The 18,422-nt window shown below is 43.4% G+C and overlaps 1 protein-coding gene across 4 annotated transcripts in view; it reads right to left on the bottom strand.

Moving 5' to 3' along the window:
* LOC118369142 (cGMP-specific 3',5'-cyclic phosphodiesterase) overlaps positions 1-18,422 on the bottom strand; it is a 113,695-nt gene that overhangs the window by 1,948 nt on the left and 93,325 nt on the right. For 3 of the 4 annotated variants that reach the window (XM_052495741.1, XM_052495742.1, XM_052495739.1), the window contains exons 9-21: positions 15,272-15,380; positions 15,086-15,170; positions 13,725-13,900; positions 12,944-13,003; positions 9,770-9,916; positions 8,773-8,898; positions 5,190-5,284; positions 4,760-4,847; positions 3,241-3,341; positions 2,799-2,876; positions 1,796-1,859; positions 334-408; positions 47-130 (exon numbers count right to left, since the gene is read on the bottom strand). In XM_052495741.1, coding sequence (XP_052351701.1) covers positions 47-130; positions 334-408; positions 1,796-1,859; positions 2,799-2,876; positions 3,241-3,341; positions 4,760-4,847; positions 5,190-5,284; positions 8,773-8,898; positions 9,770-9,916; positions 12,944-13,003; positions 13,725-13,900; positions 15,086-15,170; positions 15,272-15,380 — 1,288 coding nt within the window. The remainder of the gene's footprint in view (positions 1-46; positions 131-333; positions 409-1,795; positions 1,860-2,798; positions 2,877-3,240; positions 3,342-4,759; positions 4,848-5,189; positions 5,285-8,772; positions 8,899-9,769; positions 9,917-12,943; positions 13,004-13,724; positions 13,901-15,085; positions 15,171-15,271; positions 15,381-18,422) is intronic. The other variant, XM_052495740.1, reaches the window with a different exon arrangement.

The following is an 18,422-nucleotide window of genomic DNA, read 5'->3' as shown; positions in this document are numbered from 1 at the left end:
TTTTCTTAAACATGATAAACAAAGATCAATCATTTGTGTGCCTCACCTCATACAACTGTGTACAGATGGCATCGATGAACGATACCTGCATGCTCGGAATCTTATCCCGCTTTTCCCGATTCATCAGATCCTAGGAAAGAAGACAAACTTCAGAAAACATAACTTTTTTTAAAGTCCAAATCTAATTTGCTTTCAAATTGATATCTGCCAGGATATTACAATCAGAGCCTTGTAAAATCAATTTCACAAACCCTGATCTCCGATGGCATTGGCCCGACTGAGCCATGTAGTAGTGCAATACAGAATAATAAGTGCAGACATAAAAGTGCTTACTATTGGCTCAATGTTGAGTTCTTGTCTCTCCTTGTCCCCTTGCTCAAAGAACTCTGTAGCCACTAGCTCGGCTATCTGCAAGAGAAGATGGAGAGAGACAGGCAGCTTTTAGAAGTGCCTCAAAGTGGAATGATGTTTCAATCGGGTTAAAGGACAAATGTAACCCTCGTAGTCTTTTCGACAACCGCGTGCCGAGTCCGGTTTGATAGGATGCAGCCCTAGGATTGTATCTGAACAATTGCTTCAGCCAATCGTTTGTCCTACTCAGGCTTTTCAGTTTGTTCATGCCTTTCGCAGATATCTGTGCATTTCAACGGAGGTGTTTTACATGAATGTGATTACGAGGCAGGTTGAGAGGGAACGGAGGCTGGATAGTACTCCAATCGTACTCCTGTCATGTGGATCAAAAGGAAGTTATCTGTTGCCAATTTGATCTGATAGCCCACAATAGCACTCGCTCAGCGCCCTACAAAGTGTTCCTTGACATTTCTAGCACAGGAATGATGCAATAGCGAGAAAATATATAGAGAAAGAAAGAATCAGCAGGGTTGCTGCTTCTGAACAGAGCAACAACCCTGCTGCATTGATGGACTCTTTCTCTTAACAAGGGATCAATAAGATCTGACTAGGGCCTCAGGTCCCCAATCAAGGAAGTGTGTGTGTGTGGCAGCCATCTGCGGAAACACTGATTGGAGCTGTGTAATCAAGACTAGAGAGCCGCGGGGTGTTGGGGTTGGGGGGAGGGGAGGGGTTCAGTTGAGGAAAGGAGAGAATGCGGGGGAGGAGAGGAAGGGGGAGGAGAAGACATTTTTGTACACATCTTGGCTGAAATAGCTTCAACTCTAATAATATCTACTGAGCTCAACGGAATGTGTATGTATGTGAAAGAGACTGTGTGTGCACAGATTGTCTGTTAAGACTGTACTGAATTGCATTTGTGATTGTGTGTGTGTGCGTGCGTGCGCGCGCGCGCGCATATCAGTTCTGTAGGTATTATGTGAGGAGAGGAGAGGACAGGGCTACAGCAGTTTGTGTCTGTCCTATAATGAGCATCTAGCTCTTTGATCATACACACACACACACACACACACACACACACACACACACACACACACACACACACACACACACACACACACACACACACACACACACACACACACACATACAAACACACACGGCTAGAGGCCTGTCTGAACCTCTCCCTCCATTGCACCTAGGGAGCCTAATGAGGAGCAGGAGAAACAGACTTACACAGGGGAGTTGAAGTGAGACGGGTAGAAGGAGAAAGAGAGCGACAGAAAGAGAACATAATTTAATGGGAGAAAAGAAAAGGCAGAGGTCCTCATAAAGGAGAAAGACACGTTTCTAAGGATTTCAAAGGAGATACCAGTAACAAGACAGTTTGGTTGATAAAGTGAGTCTTGAGTGTAGTGAAAGTTATCTAACTGGACAGTCTTACCCTCTTCTGTATTGGCCAAGGCTTGGTAATGGCAGAAATATCACATGCGGTCATCAGCATTGACCTTCAGGGGGTAATAAACCAACACAAAAACATTGAATATAAAATGCAAAATGAAACAATTTCAAAAATGTTGCTGAGTTAAAGTTCATATAAGGAAATCAGTCAATTGAAATAAACTCATTAGGCCTGAATCTATGGATTTCACATGACTGGGCAGGGGGTGTAGCCATGGGTGGGCCTTGGAGGACATAGGACCACCCACTTGGGGAGCCAGGCCCAGCCTCTCAGAATTAGTTTTTCCCCACAAAAAGGCCTTTCTGATGACAAAAACCATCCTCATTAGTAGGAGGGTGTTCCTAATATTTTGTACCCTCAGGTATATTATACAGTGATGGGGGTAAAAATGTGTAGTTACACATCGCATATATCATTTTTGGACAATATTATATTTATACTTTGACTCCAACTATCGAATTGTACAAAATAATGATATTAGCTAGAGCTAGTCGGCTGTACCTGCACCAAAACTCTGGTATTTTCATCCTATAGCGTGTTCTCATCTTCTTTTCAAATAGTGAGTCAGCATATTCTCATCACTTTAATCCCACCAATAATCAAAACTCACTTTCTCATGTTCTATTTTGTCTCCCTGCAGCAGACATAGTGAGCAATATGTCTGGAACATCATATCGCCCTACATATCTTATCCGCACCTAAGTGTTGTGATAATGTCGTATCGTGAAGTCCCTGGCAATTCCCAGCCCTACCAGGGTTCATGTCAATTCCACCTCAATCCAGTCCATTTAGAAAGTGAAATAAATAAAAAACGGCATATTATTTTCTATGGGGACTTTTTCATTGGGAATGTTTGATAGGGAATTTCAATTGCCTTTCGAAATTGACTGAATTGAAATGGAATTGATACCGACCTTGACAGACACAAATAATCAGTCCCTTGGTGAATGGTGAAGATGGTATGCTCTATGTGGTGTCCACTAACCTCAGTAAGTCTTTATGGTAGTCATCGTCCCAGACAAACTGGCTGTTCTTGGTCAGCTCAAAGAACTCTCCTCTCCTCCTGAAAAGATAAAACAGATATCCAATTAACTGCACATCTCCCCTCCGCCTACAGTCTAGTTATACACCCACACTTCAGACAGGGGGGAGGAGAAGGAGGGAGAGGGAGGGGATATTAGGAGAGAGGTGGGTGTAAAAAATATAAATGTGTGATAGAGGTGGGGGGAGAGAGATATATAGTTTATCACAGTTTCAGAACATCATCATAGGATCTTCTAATGAATAGGCCAATGGGTTTCTACTTCCACCTTGACATTTTCCACAGCCCATCAACCTAAATTGAAGTTATAATGAAAACTGCATAAAATTTGACTTGAATGGGCTCCCGCTGTGAGCGTGCCAGCTGTGTGTGACATTTAACCTACTTCATGTACAGAGCCAGGTCCGTTGCCAGAATAGCCCTCTCGATCATCTTCAGAGTGGCCTTGTACTCATCCAGAGACAGACTGCTCAGAATCTGATTCCCCTGGGGGAGAGAGAGGGGAGGGACAGAGCGAGAGAGGGACGGAGGTGGAGAGAGAAAGTGAGAGAGAGGGAGGGAGGTGGAGAGAGAAAGTGAGAGAGAGGGAGGGAGATGGAGAGAGAAAGAGAAAGAGAGGGAGGGAGGGATATGGAGAGAGAAAGAGAGAGGGAGGAGGGAGATGGAGAGAGAAAGAGAGAGGGAGAGAGAGAGAGAGAGAGAGAGAGAGAGAGAGAGAGAGAGAGAGAGAGAGAGAGAGAGATGAGAGAGAAAGAGAGAGAGAGGGAGGGAGATGGAGAGAGAAAGAGAGAGGGAGATGGAGAGAGAAAGAGAGAGAGAGGGAGGGAGATGGAAAGAGAAAGAGAAAGAGAGGGAGGAATATGGAGAGAGAAAGAGAGAGGGAGGAGGGAGATGGAGAGAGAAAGAGAGAGAGAGGGAGGGAGATGGAGAGAGAAAGAGGGAGATGGAGAGAGAGAGGGAGGGAGATGGAGAGAGAAAGAGAGAGGGAGGGAGATGGAGAGAGAGAGAGAGGGAGATGAAGAGAGAGGGAGATGGAGAGAAAAAGAGAGAGAGAGGGAGGGAGATGGAGAGAGAAAGAGAGAGAGGCAGGGCATACAAGTTATTGAGCAAGTTCAACTATAGCATGGGTGCCATGACAACACAAATTACAAAACACTCAAAATCAATTCAACAATTGGATCTGCTCTCCTTTCTTTGCGATGTGTGTGTATAATGGTGTGTGTCAATGTGTGTGTGTGTGTGTCTACTACATCTCAGATGAACTAAGTGTTGCTCTCCAGTGAATCTGTGCCCATAAAGATGAAGTGGCGCTTTATTACACCATAGAGGAGTGTTATCTCCTAGAGACTAGCAGCTGGAGCTCGTGGACTGCAACCCAAATTACATACTCCCTATACAGTGCACGACTTCTGACAGGGTGGTGAGCGGTAAGAGGCAGTGCACTATATTGGGGATAGGGTGCCATAAGGCACTTGAAATTGGCACTAAAGAGGAAATGAGGAAACACTAGCATCCTGCTATGTATCTCAAATACATTATGGCGAATGATGCCGGCCGTTTTATTGTTCCTGAAGAATAAATGCAGAACTGACTGAACGAGTTACGGTAACAGTTCATTTGGATAGCCCATCTGTAGATGCTCTACAATAACATTTCAACTAACTATCTACTAACCCTAATCCTAACCTTAACCCCTTATCCTAACCCTAAACTTAACCCGTACCCTTATTCTAAACCTAACCTTAACCTTAACCTTATTCTAAACCTAACCTTAACGTAACCCTAGCAAGCAGACGCTGATCAACAGATAGTTTGTTGATAGTATGACCATCTGCAGAGCATCTCCCAAGTGTGATCCAATTTCCTGAGTAAATGACGGAATGAGTGTGTGTGTGTGTTCTTACTGGGCTGTTGAGGATCATGAGACACTGATCAAAGTGGTGGTGCTCCATGGTGGAGTGGCAGTAGAGCTGGGCCAGGGGGTGGTCACTCCTGATGGAAGTAGTTACACACAGAACTGTGAGATACGCACACGCACACACACACACAGAGAAATATACGCACACACACACACACAGAAAGATACACACACACACGCACACACGCACACACGCACAAACACACACACAGAGAGAGAAAGATATGCATACGCACACACACACCACACACACACACACACACACACACACACACACACACACACACACACACACACACACACACACACACACACACACACACACACACACACACACACACACACACACACACACACACACACACACACACACACACACACACACACACACACACACACACACTATTACAGCCTACCTTTGTATGTAGGAGTTGTTGACTCCTCTGTGGTCCAGGTCGTGACTCAGGGTGGCGATCATCAAGGCCAGGATCTCCAGCTCACTCATATTACTCTGACAGACAGAGAGATGGAGGGAGAGAAAGAGAGGGAGAAGAAGAGAATGAGGCACACCATCCACAAAGATGTCATTGGGGTTTCCCTTTACAAAGATCATAGTACACACACACACACCCACAGACACACACTGACAGACACACACAGACACAAGCACCCCCGCACCAACTTCCATCACAAGGCCATAGGAGGCTACCAGCAAACAAACATAGACACAGGTTCACATATGTACACCGTATGCACGCATACATACATACACCCACACACATACACATACATAAGCTTTATCTTGTCCAAGTCTCAGTTGTAAATGAAAACTTGCTCTCAACTGGCCTACCTGGTTATATAAAGATTAAATAAAAATATTAAATACATAAACCCACATACATACTAGAGGTCGACCGATTAATTAGGGCCGATTTCAAGTTTTCATAACAATCGTCAATCTGCATTTTTGGACACCGATTAGGGCCAATTACATTGCACTCCACGAGGAGACTGCGTGGCAGGCTGACCACCTGTTACGCGAGTGCAGCAAGGAGCCAAGGTAAGTTGCTAGGTAGCATTACATTTATCTTATAAAAAACAATCAATCTTAACATAATCACTAGTTAACTACACATGGTTGATGATATTACTAGTTTATCTAGCTTGTCCTGTGTTGCAGATAATCAATGCGGTGCCTGTTAAGTTATCATCGAATCACAGCCTACTTCGCCAAACGGGTGATGACTTTGCAAGCGCATTCGCGAGAAAAAGCACTGTCGTTGCACCAATGTGTACCTAACCATAAACATCAACGCCTTTCTTAAAATCAATACACAAGTACATTTTTTAAAACCTGCATATTTAGTTAATATTGCCTGTTAACATAAATTTCTTTTAACTAGGGAAATTGTGTCACTTCTCTTGCGTTCTGTGCATGCAGAGTCAGGGTATATGCAGCAGTTTAGGCCGTCTGGCTCGTTGCGAACTGTGTGAAAACCGTTTCTTCCTAACAAACGTAATTCATTTGTCAGAATTGTACATAATTATGACATATATTTGAAGGTTGTGCAATGGAACAGCAATATCACATTGTAGGATTTTTAATGAATTTATTTGCAAATTATGGTGGAAAATAAGTATTTGTTCAACTACAAACAAGCAAGATTTCTGGCTCTCACAGACCTGTAACTTATTCTTTGAGAGGCTCCTCTGTCCTCCACTTGTTACCTGTATTAATAGCACCTGTTTGAACTTGTTATCAGTATAAAAGAAACCTGTCCACAACCTCAAACAGTCACACTCCAAACTCCACTATGGCCAAGACCAAAGAGCTGTCAAAGGACACCAGAAACAAAATTGTAGACCTGCACCAGGCTGGGAAGACTGAATCTGCAATAGGTAAGCAGCTTTTTTTTAAGAAATCAACTGTGGGAGCAATTATTAGGAAATGGAAGACATACAAGACCACTGATAATCTCCCTTCGAACTGGGGCTCCACGCAAGATCTCACCCCGTGGGGTCAAAATGATCACAGGAACGGTGAGCAAAAATCCCAGAAACAGAGAGCTGGGACCAAAGTAACAAAGCCTACCATCAGTAACACACTACGCCGCCAGGGACTAAAATCCTGCAGTGCCAGACGTGTCCCCCTGCTTAAGCCAGTACATGTCCAGGCCCATCTGAAGTTTGATTGGGAGAATGTCATATGGTCAGATGAAACCAAAATATAACTTTTTGGTAAAAACTCAACTCGTCGTGTTTGGAGGACAAAGAATGCTGAGTTGCATCCAAAGAACACTGTGAAGCATGGGGGTGGAAACATCATGCTTTGGGGCTGTTTCTCTGCAAAGGGATCAGGACGACTGATCCGTGTAAAGAAAATAATGAATGGGGCCATGTATCGTGAGATTTTGAGTGAAAACCTCCTTCCATCAGCAAGGGCATTGTGAAGATGAAACGTGGCTGGGTCTTTCAGCATGACAATGATCCCAAACACACCGCCCGGGCAATGAAGGAGTGGCTTCGTAAGAAGCATTTCAAGGTCCTGGAGTGGCCTAGCCAGTCTCCAGATCTCAACCTCATAGAAAATCTTTGGAGGGAGTTGAAAGTCCGTGTTGCCCAGCAACAGCCCCAAAACATCATTGTTCTAGAGGAGATCTGCATGGAGGAATGGGCCAAAATACCAGCAACAGTGTGTGAAAACCTTGTGAAGACTTACAGTAAACGTTTGACCTCTGTCATTGCCAACAAAGGGTATATAACAAAGTATTGAGATAAACTTTTGTTATTGACCAAATACTTATTTTCCATCTTAATTTGAAAATAAATTCATTAAAAATCCTACAATGTAATTTTCTGGATTTTTCTTTCTCATTTTGTCTGTCATAGTTGAAGTGTACCGATGATGAAAATTACAGGCCTCTCTCATCTTCTTAAGTGGGAGAACTTGCACAATTGGTGGCTGACTAAATACTTTTTTGCCCCACACACACACACACACACACACACACACACACACACACACACACACACACACACACACACATACATACATACATACATACATACATACATACATACATACATACATACATACATACATACATACATACATACATACATACATACATACACATATACACCCACACACATACATAAACCCACATACATACATACACCCACACACATACATCCACACACATACACCCACACACATACATACACCCACACACATACACATATACACCCACACACATACATACACCCCCACACGTACGCACACATATATCCCCTCCTCTCCACTACCTCGACAAAAGAACACACAGGTGCTTATCACAAGTCATAAATACGACCAACGAGACACAAATGGTTCGGCAAACAAACTCACACCGCAACCCTCGACACGCACGCACACTCATTACAGAGAGGGGTGTTAGGCTCTTAGCACTGTCTGCTTGAGAAAGCGGCTTACACATGAACTCAACAGACATTTGTTAGCAACAACGGGAGTGTAACATTTAACCTACTGCTTCCGCTGCAAAGCCAACCAGGACAGAGCTGGGTGTGAGCACCGAGGGGAACCGGGTTAAACTGGAACTGCGTGTTTGGGATACGTTGAGTTCTGTTTATGTCTGAGACAGTGCCTGCTCAAGTGTCCGTTCAAGTGTCTTCAACTTGCTATTCGCAATAACAATATTCTTCATAATATCTGATGACTTTCAGTCAAGATCAGTCAAGATATCGGAGTAACACATTCAGATGTAGTGGAGAATATTTGTTGTTTTGGTATTTAAATATGGCGGTTACTGGAAGCCAATGCTGACTTGACAAAACACAATGGTCGGACGGACCCAGTCATGGCACTGTTACAGCACGGTGACTCATTAGCCATTGATCGAACTAACACACACGAGACGTGCTGCTGGGGTTGATTATCTACTGATTGGACGACGTGACCCGGCACCCCTGCCCTGCTGGACATTGATTGGCTGAGCTCACCTGTAACTGGCCAGATTTGAACAGGGCGAACATGCACTGGGAGGTGTTGAAGGCGTGTCTCCAGTTGTGGTAGGCCACGTTCTTCCTATAGTTCTTCTTTACGCTCAGGATCCACTGGCACAGACTCTACAGAGAGAGAGGAAAGGGGGGGGTTAAGGGATCGCAGCAGGAGATAGACAAGAAAAAGTGGGGAGAAAGAGGGAAAGATGTGGGGGAGGAGGAGGAGAAGAGGGCAAAAACAGACCAAATGGTAAACAGTGACAGCGAGTATCTGCACATCCTCAATCGGTAGGGCTTGATATAATCTGGCCAGCCTGGCATTCTGACTTCTGACGTACCTTTATCCAATCTTCCCATGTCCATCCATTTGCCGGCATCGGCTTCCAAAACAATTCCCCATTAGTCAATGCACAGTAGTGGCTAACACTTTTCGCCTGACATGCCAATAATCGAAAATGAATTTGATTGGCATTTATGTTGCCCTTTTCTCAACCTCAAAATGCTTTGCATTGTATGCTGTTCAAGTCCAATCTATTGTTACTGCTGAAAGGTCAGGTCACTACGGTATCTCTCATACTGTATCCTCTCAATTCTCAATTGTATGGCTGTTCTGAGGCCAGTGATGGTCAACCATGCCTCATAGGAGTGCAGTGGAGTGATCAGTGAGGTACAGCCCGACACTGAACTAGAGCGCTGACCTGCTCTTGTTTATACACTTGGGTGGTCAGCGTGCCTGCTCTCACTCACAGAGCTGAAAAATAACCGGGCTCTGTGTAGGGCCCTCACAGCCTATCAAAGGCTCTCTTTATGAGCCGTCCTCGCCGCGGGCACTCCGGAGGTTAACTGTGCCGTTAGAGAACCTCTTAATAATGTAATGGGGTGAGGGGCTGTATTTTAGGATGTAAAAACACACACATCTATGTCAACACTTGTATGCACAGTTGCGTATACACACACACACACTACAATTAACACACACACACACACACCCACCAACCTTGTATTTCATCTGGAAGTTCTGGACCAGGTTGAGGTCTACAAACATGCGTATGGTGGCCTGAGTGGTCTCAGCGTCGGACAGCTCAAAGTCACTGAAGCTAAACTCCATCAGGCGCAGAGACTGGGCTGACGGAACAGTGGCTGCCTTCAAATACAGAGGGAGAGAGAGGGTAGAGGAGTGTGTGAGATGGATGCACACACACACACACACACACGCACACACACGTTCATATACGATATGCACGCAGGTACACACACACATATGCTGTAGGTATGCACACACGCACGCACATAGACACACGCATGCTCACACGCCCACATACCCTCCCTAAACACCAGGGATCTATAGCAGGCATTAATAATCGATGAGCTGTGATCAGCAGAGTCTAAGGCACACAGGAGGAGCATCTATCTGTGTTCGGCTCGCCTCCCCTACAACTGACAGACGGCACATCTACACAGAGCAGACAGGACACCCCCTAATGCACACAGGATCTCTCTCTCTCTCCTCTTCTGCTGTCTCAACCACTCCGTCTCTTACTTTATTTCGGATCACTTCCTCTTTAATCTGTGGTTGTATATTAATCCTCTCTCTCCTTCTCCATTTCTGTCCCCCTGTCACCGTCTATATCCGTTGCCGTCTCTCTCTTCCTCTCTCCATCTCTCTCTCTCTCTCTTCCTTTCTCCATCTCTCTCTCTCTCTCTCTCTCTCTCTCTCTCTCTCTCTCTCTCCTCTCTCTCTCTCTCTTCCTTTCTCCATCTCTCTCTCTCTCTCTCTTCCTCTCTCCGCCCCCTCCTTTCTCCATCTTGCATATACACACTCTGGCATTTTCTTGACCTCTCTGTCTGGTCGTTTCAATCTCTATCTCTTTCTGGCAGCAGAGCCAGCTCAGACGGAGAGAGACAGAGAGAAGCCGTTGGGACTGAGAGAGATAAAAGAGCGAAAGCAGGGGAATCCCGTAATATTATTCTGTCAGACAGAAAGCATAACTACCACCACCACCATAGATACAGTGTACACCATTTAGCATACGCTTTTATCCACATTCCTTACACATGGGTGATCCCAGGAATCGAACCCACAACCCTTGGCATTGTAAGCATCATATTCTACCGACTGAGCCACAGAGAAGACGTTTTTATTTATATATTTTAAATTTTACACCTTTATTTCAACAAGGAACACAGACTGAGACCAAGGTCTCTTTCACAGCTGGGCCCTGCGTATACATGTTTACACATAAAGTTTAGGCACAATGATTAAGAAACTACACAAGACAAGACGATCACAGATAACACAAAAAAATACAGCGACAGATTACATTTACACACAGGTTATTCCCACTAACAGCACAATAACTTGCATTAGACAGCGAAGTCCAACCCACGTTTTGATATACAACACAGTGGTGAGTTCTGTAGCTAGCACCCGTAATAAACCTAAGTGCGCAATGATAATTAGCATCCAGTGATTTAAGTGTTGATGCCGTAGCATGCATGTAAATAATATCCCCATAATCTATAACAGACATACAGTATGAATGCTTCCGCTCAGTGTTTGAGATCAATTGACACCCTTTACCATGGCACTTTGAGATTTATTTTAAACTGCTAAAACCCTTACGCACCACTGCACTTTGTATACCAGGGTTCGCTGGCCTTCTCTAGTCACTCATAGGCTCAGGCACTGGTATACTTTTATTTACAAAGCCATTTTGGGTTTACTACCTTTTTATTTGGGCATTTCTATTGTTCTTTTATGTGCTCTGCGCCATCGTCTTGGAACTCCTTACAAAATACTTTTAGAACTTGTCCCGATTGGTATTTTTAAATCACTGATGAATGATCTTGAGACTGATTCCCTGACCTGTCAATGTTTTTAAATGGCTGTTTTTGATTTTGTTCTACTCTTGTGAATTCTATGGTTTTTACTAGATTTACTTGCAGTTTTTCACATTGTTTGTCTGTAATTCTTGTAATGACTTGGTGCTGCCTATCTTGGCCAGGACGCTCTTGAAAAAGAGATTTTAAATCTCAATGAGCCCTTCCTGATTAAGTAAAGGTTAAATAAAATAAATTAATAAATATTAAATCATTCTAACTAGGGAAACATCAATACTTCAGAGAGTCAACGGCTCAGTGACGGAACACTGCCTGGGGAGGGTGATATGGCCTAAAAAGGAGTCCGTGGCCCAGATATGATACTGTGCTGTACCTCATCAGCCACCATACTACAGCCTCCACTGCCTCAGGGAAAATATATAATTAGATTTTCGTCATCAGGCCATTTCATCTCAGGATATGAAAATGCCGTATGATCTTCGGAAAAGGTCACGCAGTATAAATGAGCGTCTAATAGTGTTCGGGGGTGGGACCAAGTTTCAGAGAAAGCCGTATGGATTTATCTGAAAATGTAACAAAAAAAGAAAAAAAGAAAGGAAGAGAAAGAAAGAAAAGAAGAAGGAAACTAAAAAGAGACAAAGTAAAAGCTAATGAAGGCCTTAAACAAAGCCCTTCTCCCTATGTGGTCGTAGTGTCTCCTCATGTGCACAGTTAGAATATAATTGGACAAGTCGTTAAATGAGTCATATTAACTAAATAGCTGCTCCCACTCTAATCCATATATTATGGCAGCTAGCGGCAGACCTAAAGACTCGCCACCTGAATTACTTCATAAGGAGTTAAATATGCTGACACCTTAGCATTAGCTGGCAGGAGTCGGATTATTCTCTTTAACCCCAATTAATCATTGAGAATCTTTCAAAGCAAATGATTCGGGCCTTTAAATAGGCTTTCTGGAATGGGTATTGTGCATACTTTCACTTTTAAATCCTACTGCGGTCTTTTTTCCTGTTCTTTCTTTCTTCAGTCCATTATCCCCATAGGTCTTAATGTATGTATCAGTGTGAGAGTCGGCCATATTGTGTTACTAATTGGTTGGGTTTACACGCTGAATCAGCGCTGGGTCTCGTTACATGATGGCTGAAGTCCACTCATCTTTATACTGCCTGATGGAAGACATCTGTCTGGCATTGTGTGTGTGTGTGTGTGTGTGTGTGTGTGTGTGTGTGTGTGTGTGTGTGTGTGTGTGTGTGTGTGTGTGTGTGTGTGTGTGTGTGTGTGTGTGTGTGTGTGTGTGTGTGTAGTGTTAAGTTAATAAATTGTAATTTACCGCGGTTACCTGCAGCGCCCGTGTCTCTTCCTCTGCAGCAGAGGCGTGATACGAGAGGACCTGAGAATGACACACACAAACACACAGCGACTGTTCTCCTTAAAAGTCAACACAATCGCTCTGACCGAGTATACAAATAAAAAACAGATTTCACATTTTGGTAGATGACACTTTCACAGATTTCCTCCCCCATGAGATGTTTCTGACCTCAGACAGACAGCCCTGCCACACACACATCCTTCAACCCCAAGTCCATCCATATCAGAGGCCTGTCATTGATAATTGGGGGAGAAAAACTGAGAAAGCTAGAAGAGGTCAGTCCTTGTGACGGCTACAGCGCCGCTGGAGAATGGGCTGAAGTGGTGGCTGCTGGGTAACGGCGGGGAGAGTGTCAGCTGCAGCCGAGAGGGGACGTCACCGGGGAGCCCTGACAGTGACAGCTCCAGAATAGAACAGTCAGGGAGAGAACAGGAGAGCGGGAGGACCGGAGGAGAGGAGGGGGATACATACGTCATCGAGGCCTGAAGAGGTCTAGGATAGAGTTGGAGTGATCACGCTAGTTCTGTTTTAACGCGGGGGAAGACGGAGCAGAGTGTGGAGAAGACTAGCCAGTCTTTCCTATTGGTAACCATCGCTGTTACTCTCGATCCCCCAAGGTCTCCATATTGCAGTTGCCTACAGAGGCACTGAGCTAGCATTATCTTACAGTACCTTCCCTCAATATTACCATGAACCATTAGGATGTAAAACTCCAAACTGACCTGAGACCTGTGTCTCTTACCTCCAATGTGACCTCCTGTTTGGCCATGGCTCTCTCCACTGTTTCATACATCTGGGTGTTCTGTATACCCAGTCCACAGAAGATGGCGAAGGCCTCCAGGAACTGTTCATCGTTTCGGTTGAAGGACTTCACCTTCCCTGATGCCTCATCCATCTTGTTCACCAACTGACACACACCTTCAAGACCCGACATAGGGGTAAATGTCGGAAACATATCAGGACGTTAATGACACACACACACCAGACAAAACATCGAACTGACACACAGTTGCAGACACACAGGACAAAAAAAGTGTTGTGCTTCTTTTTTTTTCTTTTTAAGTTTCTTATTTTTCCCACCACGAACTGACACACATTCCAGACACTTAGGGGACAAAACTTTAGTTTGCTTCTCATTTTCAATATTCAATAGTTCGCTGTGAGGGACGTCTTGTCTGAAACTAAAAGCTCCATCTACTCCATGACTAATAGTCCCATAAATGTTGGTTGACAGCAAAGTTCTAATGTATAAAACACCTGCCCTATCCTCAGCCTGGAGACCTACTTACTAGTCAACATCATGGAGACGTGTCATCAACCAACACTCTGATCCTTCCCCTTTACCTTCAGCTGCCCTTTCTCCTACATATCCTGCTTGACATTATAGGTGGCTTATTTTTACAATGTGACTTATCCGGAGTGAGTTACACTAGGGAATAAAATGTATACGGCTTCATTAATGTCAGTGTCAGAGCTACTAAGAACATATAATGTCCACGTTTGAATCAATAAATGAATTCTAAGGAAATTAAGTTGAGTGTAGAAGGGGAAGGGGAGGTATGGTAATAAATTCTATATTAAAGTCTAGTGGCAGTAGGTTGTCTTTTGATCTGAGTGTCTCCTGGACTCTCCAGGCAGTTGGTTGAGAGGCTAAAGGGACCTGTTCTGTTTGATCATTGGGGAGTGGGGGGACATACATTATGGTTACACCACTGCCCAGCTAATTAACTGATCTATTTGTGCCTTTATTCATACATGCAATTCAAATCTCTTTTACAAGAAAGACCTGTTTAGGTCTTGTAATGATCTCAGCTAATGATGTTAGGTTATAAATGCAAATGCAAATTATGCTGATGCTAAGGATGCATTAATGAATGAGAGGGAAAACTATTGGTTGCGACTAATGAATAAGGATACAATAGGGCAATATCTGTAAACACAAATCATAAAGAGAGAGAGAGAGAGAGAGAGAGACAGACAGACAGACAGACAGACAGACAGACAGACAGACAGACAGACAGACAGACAGACAGACAGACAGACAGACAGACAGACAGACAGACAGACAGACAGACAGACAGACAGACAGACAGAGGTAGGTACCTATTACTTTATCCTTCTTCCCGTTCCTGATAGGAGTACAGAGCAAACTCTTGATCTGGTTACTGGGGTGCTCTGGGTTTTCACTCTGAAGGAAACAAAGAACCACAACTAGAGGCTCTGGACAACAACAAAAAAGATGGCCAACATAGGATGAACATTCTGGAACAGATCATGTTCAGTACTGACCATCCAGGGAAAGCGTTGGTCTTTGGTGACGTCAGAGATGTTCAGAGGTTCCATGGTGTTCTTCACGTACTGGGCATACATGTAGTTTATCTGACTCACGTCACAGTCCCTGTGGGGAACACAACATTGTAATACTTGTTTTATTAGACTGTGGACAACTTCTACATTACTTACACATAAACACCCCAAGCATCCTTAGCGTATGACTGCTCTGTTGAGTTGGGTGGATCTCGTCACGTTGCCACTGCATTGGCTATATTGCATTGTATTGTCTTTCTAAGCCTCAGTGAATACGCATGTACAGAAGCCAGTGCTCTTCCCGATATGACGGCTGAGGCAGAACACTGGACTCTAGCCATTGCTGAAGGCTCCATACCTGGACTTAAGAACATCTCGGCTGATTGTCAGAAGGAACTGACTATGATTAAGCTTGACCAGGCCTGTCACGGCATAATGACGGTTTATTATTATCTCAACTGATGCCAGTACAGACAGAAACATGAATAACTAATATCCTATTTGTACTACTGCATATGTCTTTAAAGACAAGTTCTAACTGCAGCAGCAAAGCTGTGGCACGGTTGAGATGATGGCCAAAAGACAGACAAAAGTGGAGAACCTCCGCTGCTGCGCTCCTCATCAGGGACGGGGGGATACGTCTTTATTTGACTGTGCTGGTGGGGCAGCCAGCGGAAAATATGGAGCGTAGGGCTTGGGAATGTTTTCTAGTCGCGCCATAATTGGCTCAGAGTTCTGTCACTCATTGGGACACTACGTCACTGCCAAATCTAAGGGTAGAGCTCAAAATTCAAGCCCCTTGGGTGCTGCCATAGAGTTACAATAGAAGAGCCCATCCAAGAAGGCTCAAGGTCATTGGCCACAGATAAAATTATGTCAAATCACATTATATCTACAGTAGCTTTGATTGGACTGATCATGTCAACATCATACTTTCAATATCTTAGCTAGCAATCATCTTCATGAATCACGTCGACAATCCACTGTCAAATCCTTTTTAATCCTTGTCATATGAAGAGAAATAATGAAGATAAAATATAGCTAAAATGTATCGGTGCTCATCGGCCATTGAACATTACACAATGAGTGGTTTGAAAGGAATCAGTTGCGAACTGCAAGCACTGCAAAGCAATCACTAGCCTCCTATTCAGTGGAGTGGCTGTGTGGTCCCTATTCTGGGTTTAAGGGTCTCTTTTCCAAGCTTAAAATGATAAACATTCAACATTGGCCATGCTCAAAACAACTGTTAACTCGGAACTGGGAAATCTGACTTTAGTGAGTTCAAGAAAACTGGGAACTCTGGGGAAAAAAGAGCTCTGACTGGCAAAATATATTTTAAACGGTCATCCAACTCAGAATTGTTAGTTAGGAACTCGGGACTCTTTCTAGAGCTACCACCCAAAGATCACTGACGTCATCATGATTCAACCTTTTTTTCAGTTCCCAGTTGTCTTGAAAGCACCATAAATCTAGAGAATGCTAGACTTTGATGACAAAGTTGTCACACCCTGATCTTTTTCACCTGTCTTTGTGATTGTCTCCACCTCCCTCCAGGTGTCACCCATCATCCCCATTTTCCCTTGTGTATTTATACCTGTGTTCTCTGTTTGTCTGTTGCCAGTTCGTTAAGGTTTGCAAATACCCACACACAACACACTTGTTATGACTATGTGTTGGTGTTTTTAAAATACTATGTTTGATTTGTGTGTTCTATTTTCTTTGGGTTTCATGGGTTTTCCATTTGTCTTAGTGCCAATGTATCTTAAAGGGGCATGCACACACATGGAAGTTTCAGAAGTTTTTATTTTCTGAGTTTTAATTAAATACATTCATGATTTTGATAAAGGACTGTAATGGAAACCTGTGACACAACATGTATGAAATGTTTGACTGTTTTTCATTAACTTATCTAATATAGTAAGAAACACTTCTTTGAAGGGTTTGTATGACCTCTGACCTCTGTCATGACTTTCCATTGTGGTTTGATCACCCTCATTGGAAAGCCATTTTGACAATGAAATGAAGGTAATTTGTAATACTGATTTCAAGGTCTTTTGTAATATTGATAATTTTGATGAAGTTTATAGTTCTTAGCCATATTTGTGATTTGGATCAATGTGAAGAAGGAGAAGGCATTTCCTTTGACTATGGGTAGGCTGCCTTACGTCTATTTTCCTATGACCGTATGGGTACAATTATTTTTCTTTCTGGAGTCGTTAAGACGAGTGATTTGAATTTGATTTTGTTATTTGAAATGTTGTTTTATTTTTTGACCAATTGTAGTGTTTTATTTAAAAAAAAAATTTTTTACACATTACTCACATGGAGAGTTATGTGTCAAAATGGGGGAGGGTACAGTCCTCTGAGGTTTTGGATTGAAGTTTACACACCTTGAGTGATGTGTAGGAGTGTATGGAGTGATATATGAACGAGTGTATTGTTGTGTCGTTTGTTCTGTTCTATTCCCGATGGGTTATAGGGCTAACTTCCTGATCCTGTGGCTCTGCGATGAAGTTGACAGTGTGATGGGGAGTATAAGCCAATTTGAAAGAATAGTTTCAATAGAATGTGTTGTTATTCTCTTTGACATATGTTTAGACATTTGTTATATGAATAATTGGTAAAAGTAATAATTTATCATATCGTTAATGAACTGAACTAACTGTTTTTCTGATCTGTCCTCTCGAGGTTATCATGAAAAGTGACATCAGACGGCATCTTAATGCATGAAAGAGATAATTGGACCGAACAGTGTGTGTACCTCAAAACCCCCTCTAACTGGCTGAAGAAGAGTGACAAAGGCGTTGAATAAGGCCCTGTCCAAACCACTTCTACCGAAGGAAACAAGTCCGAGCCAGCAACCGGTGTACAGCATCCAATCTAAGCTATCAACTGCTTTTCTCTCATGTCTTTTCTCAGAGTGTGAGAGGAGTCCACATGGAGTGAGCATGGGGAGAGATCTGTTCTAAACTTCTCTAATGTTGCTGGTATACTGGTTGACGAATGGACAAGACATGGGTGGGTGGTAAAGGTGATGGCGGCTGAGGTGAGACATTGAAATTGGGACATTATCATGGCCATCCACTTTGAACTGTAAAGCTATCAAAAGACAACGAAAAGAACGCCAGAAGAA

This window comes from Oncorhynchus keta, chromosome 35 (assembly GCF_023373465.1).
Source record: "Oncorhynchus keta strain PuntledgeMale-10-30-2019 chromosome 35, Oket_V2, whole genome shotgun sequence".
Lineage (NCBI taxonomy): Eukaryota > Metazoa > Chordata > Actinopteri > Salmoniformes > Salmonidae > Oncorhynchus > Oncorhynchus keta.
The sequence above is the reverse complement of the archived record's forward strand: the minus strand, read 5'-3'. Positions and strand labels throughout refer to the sequence as shown.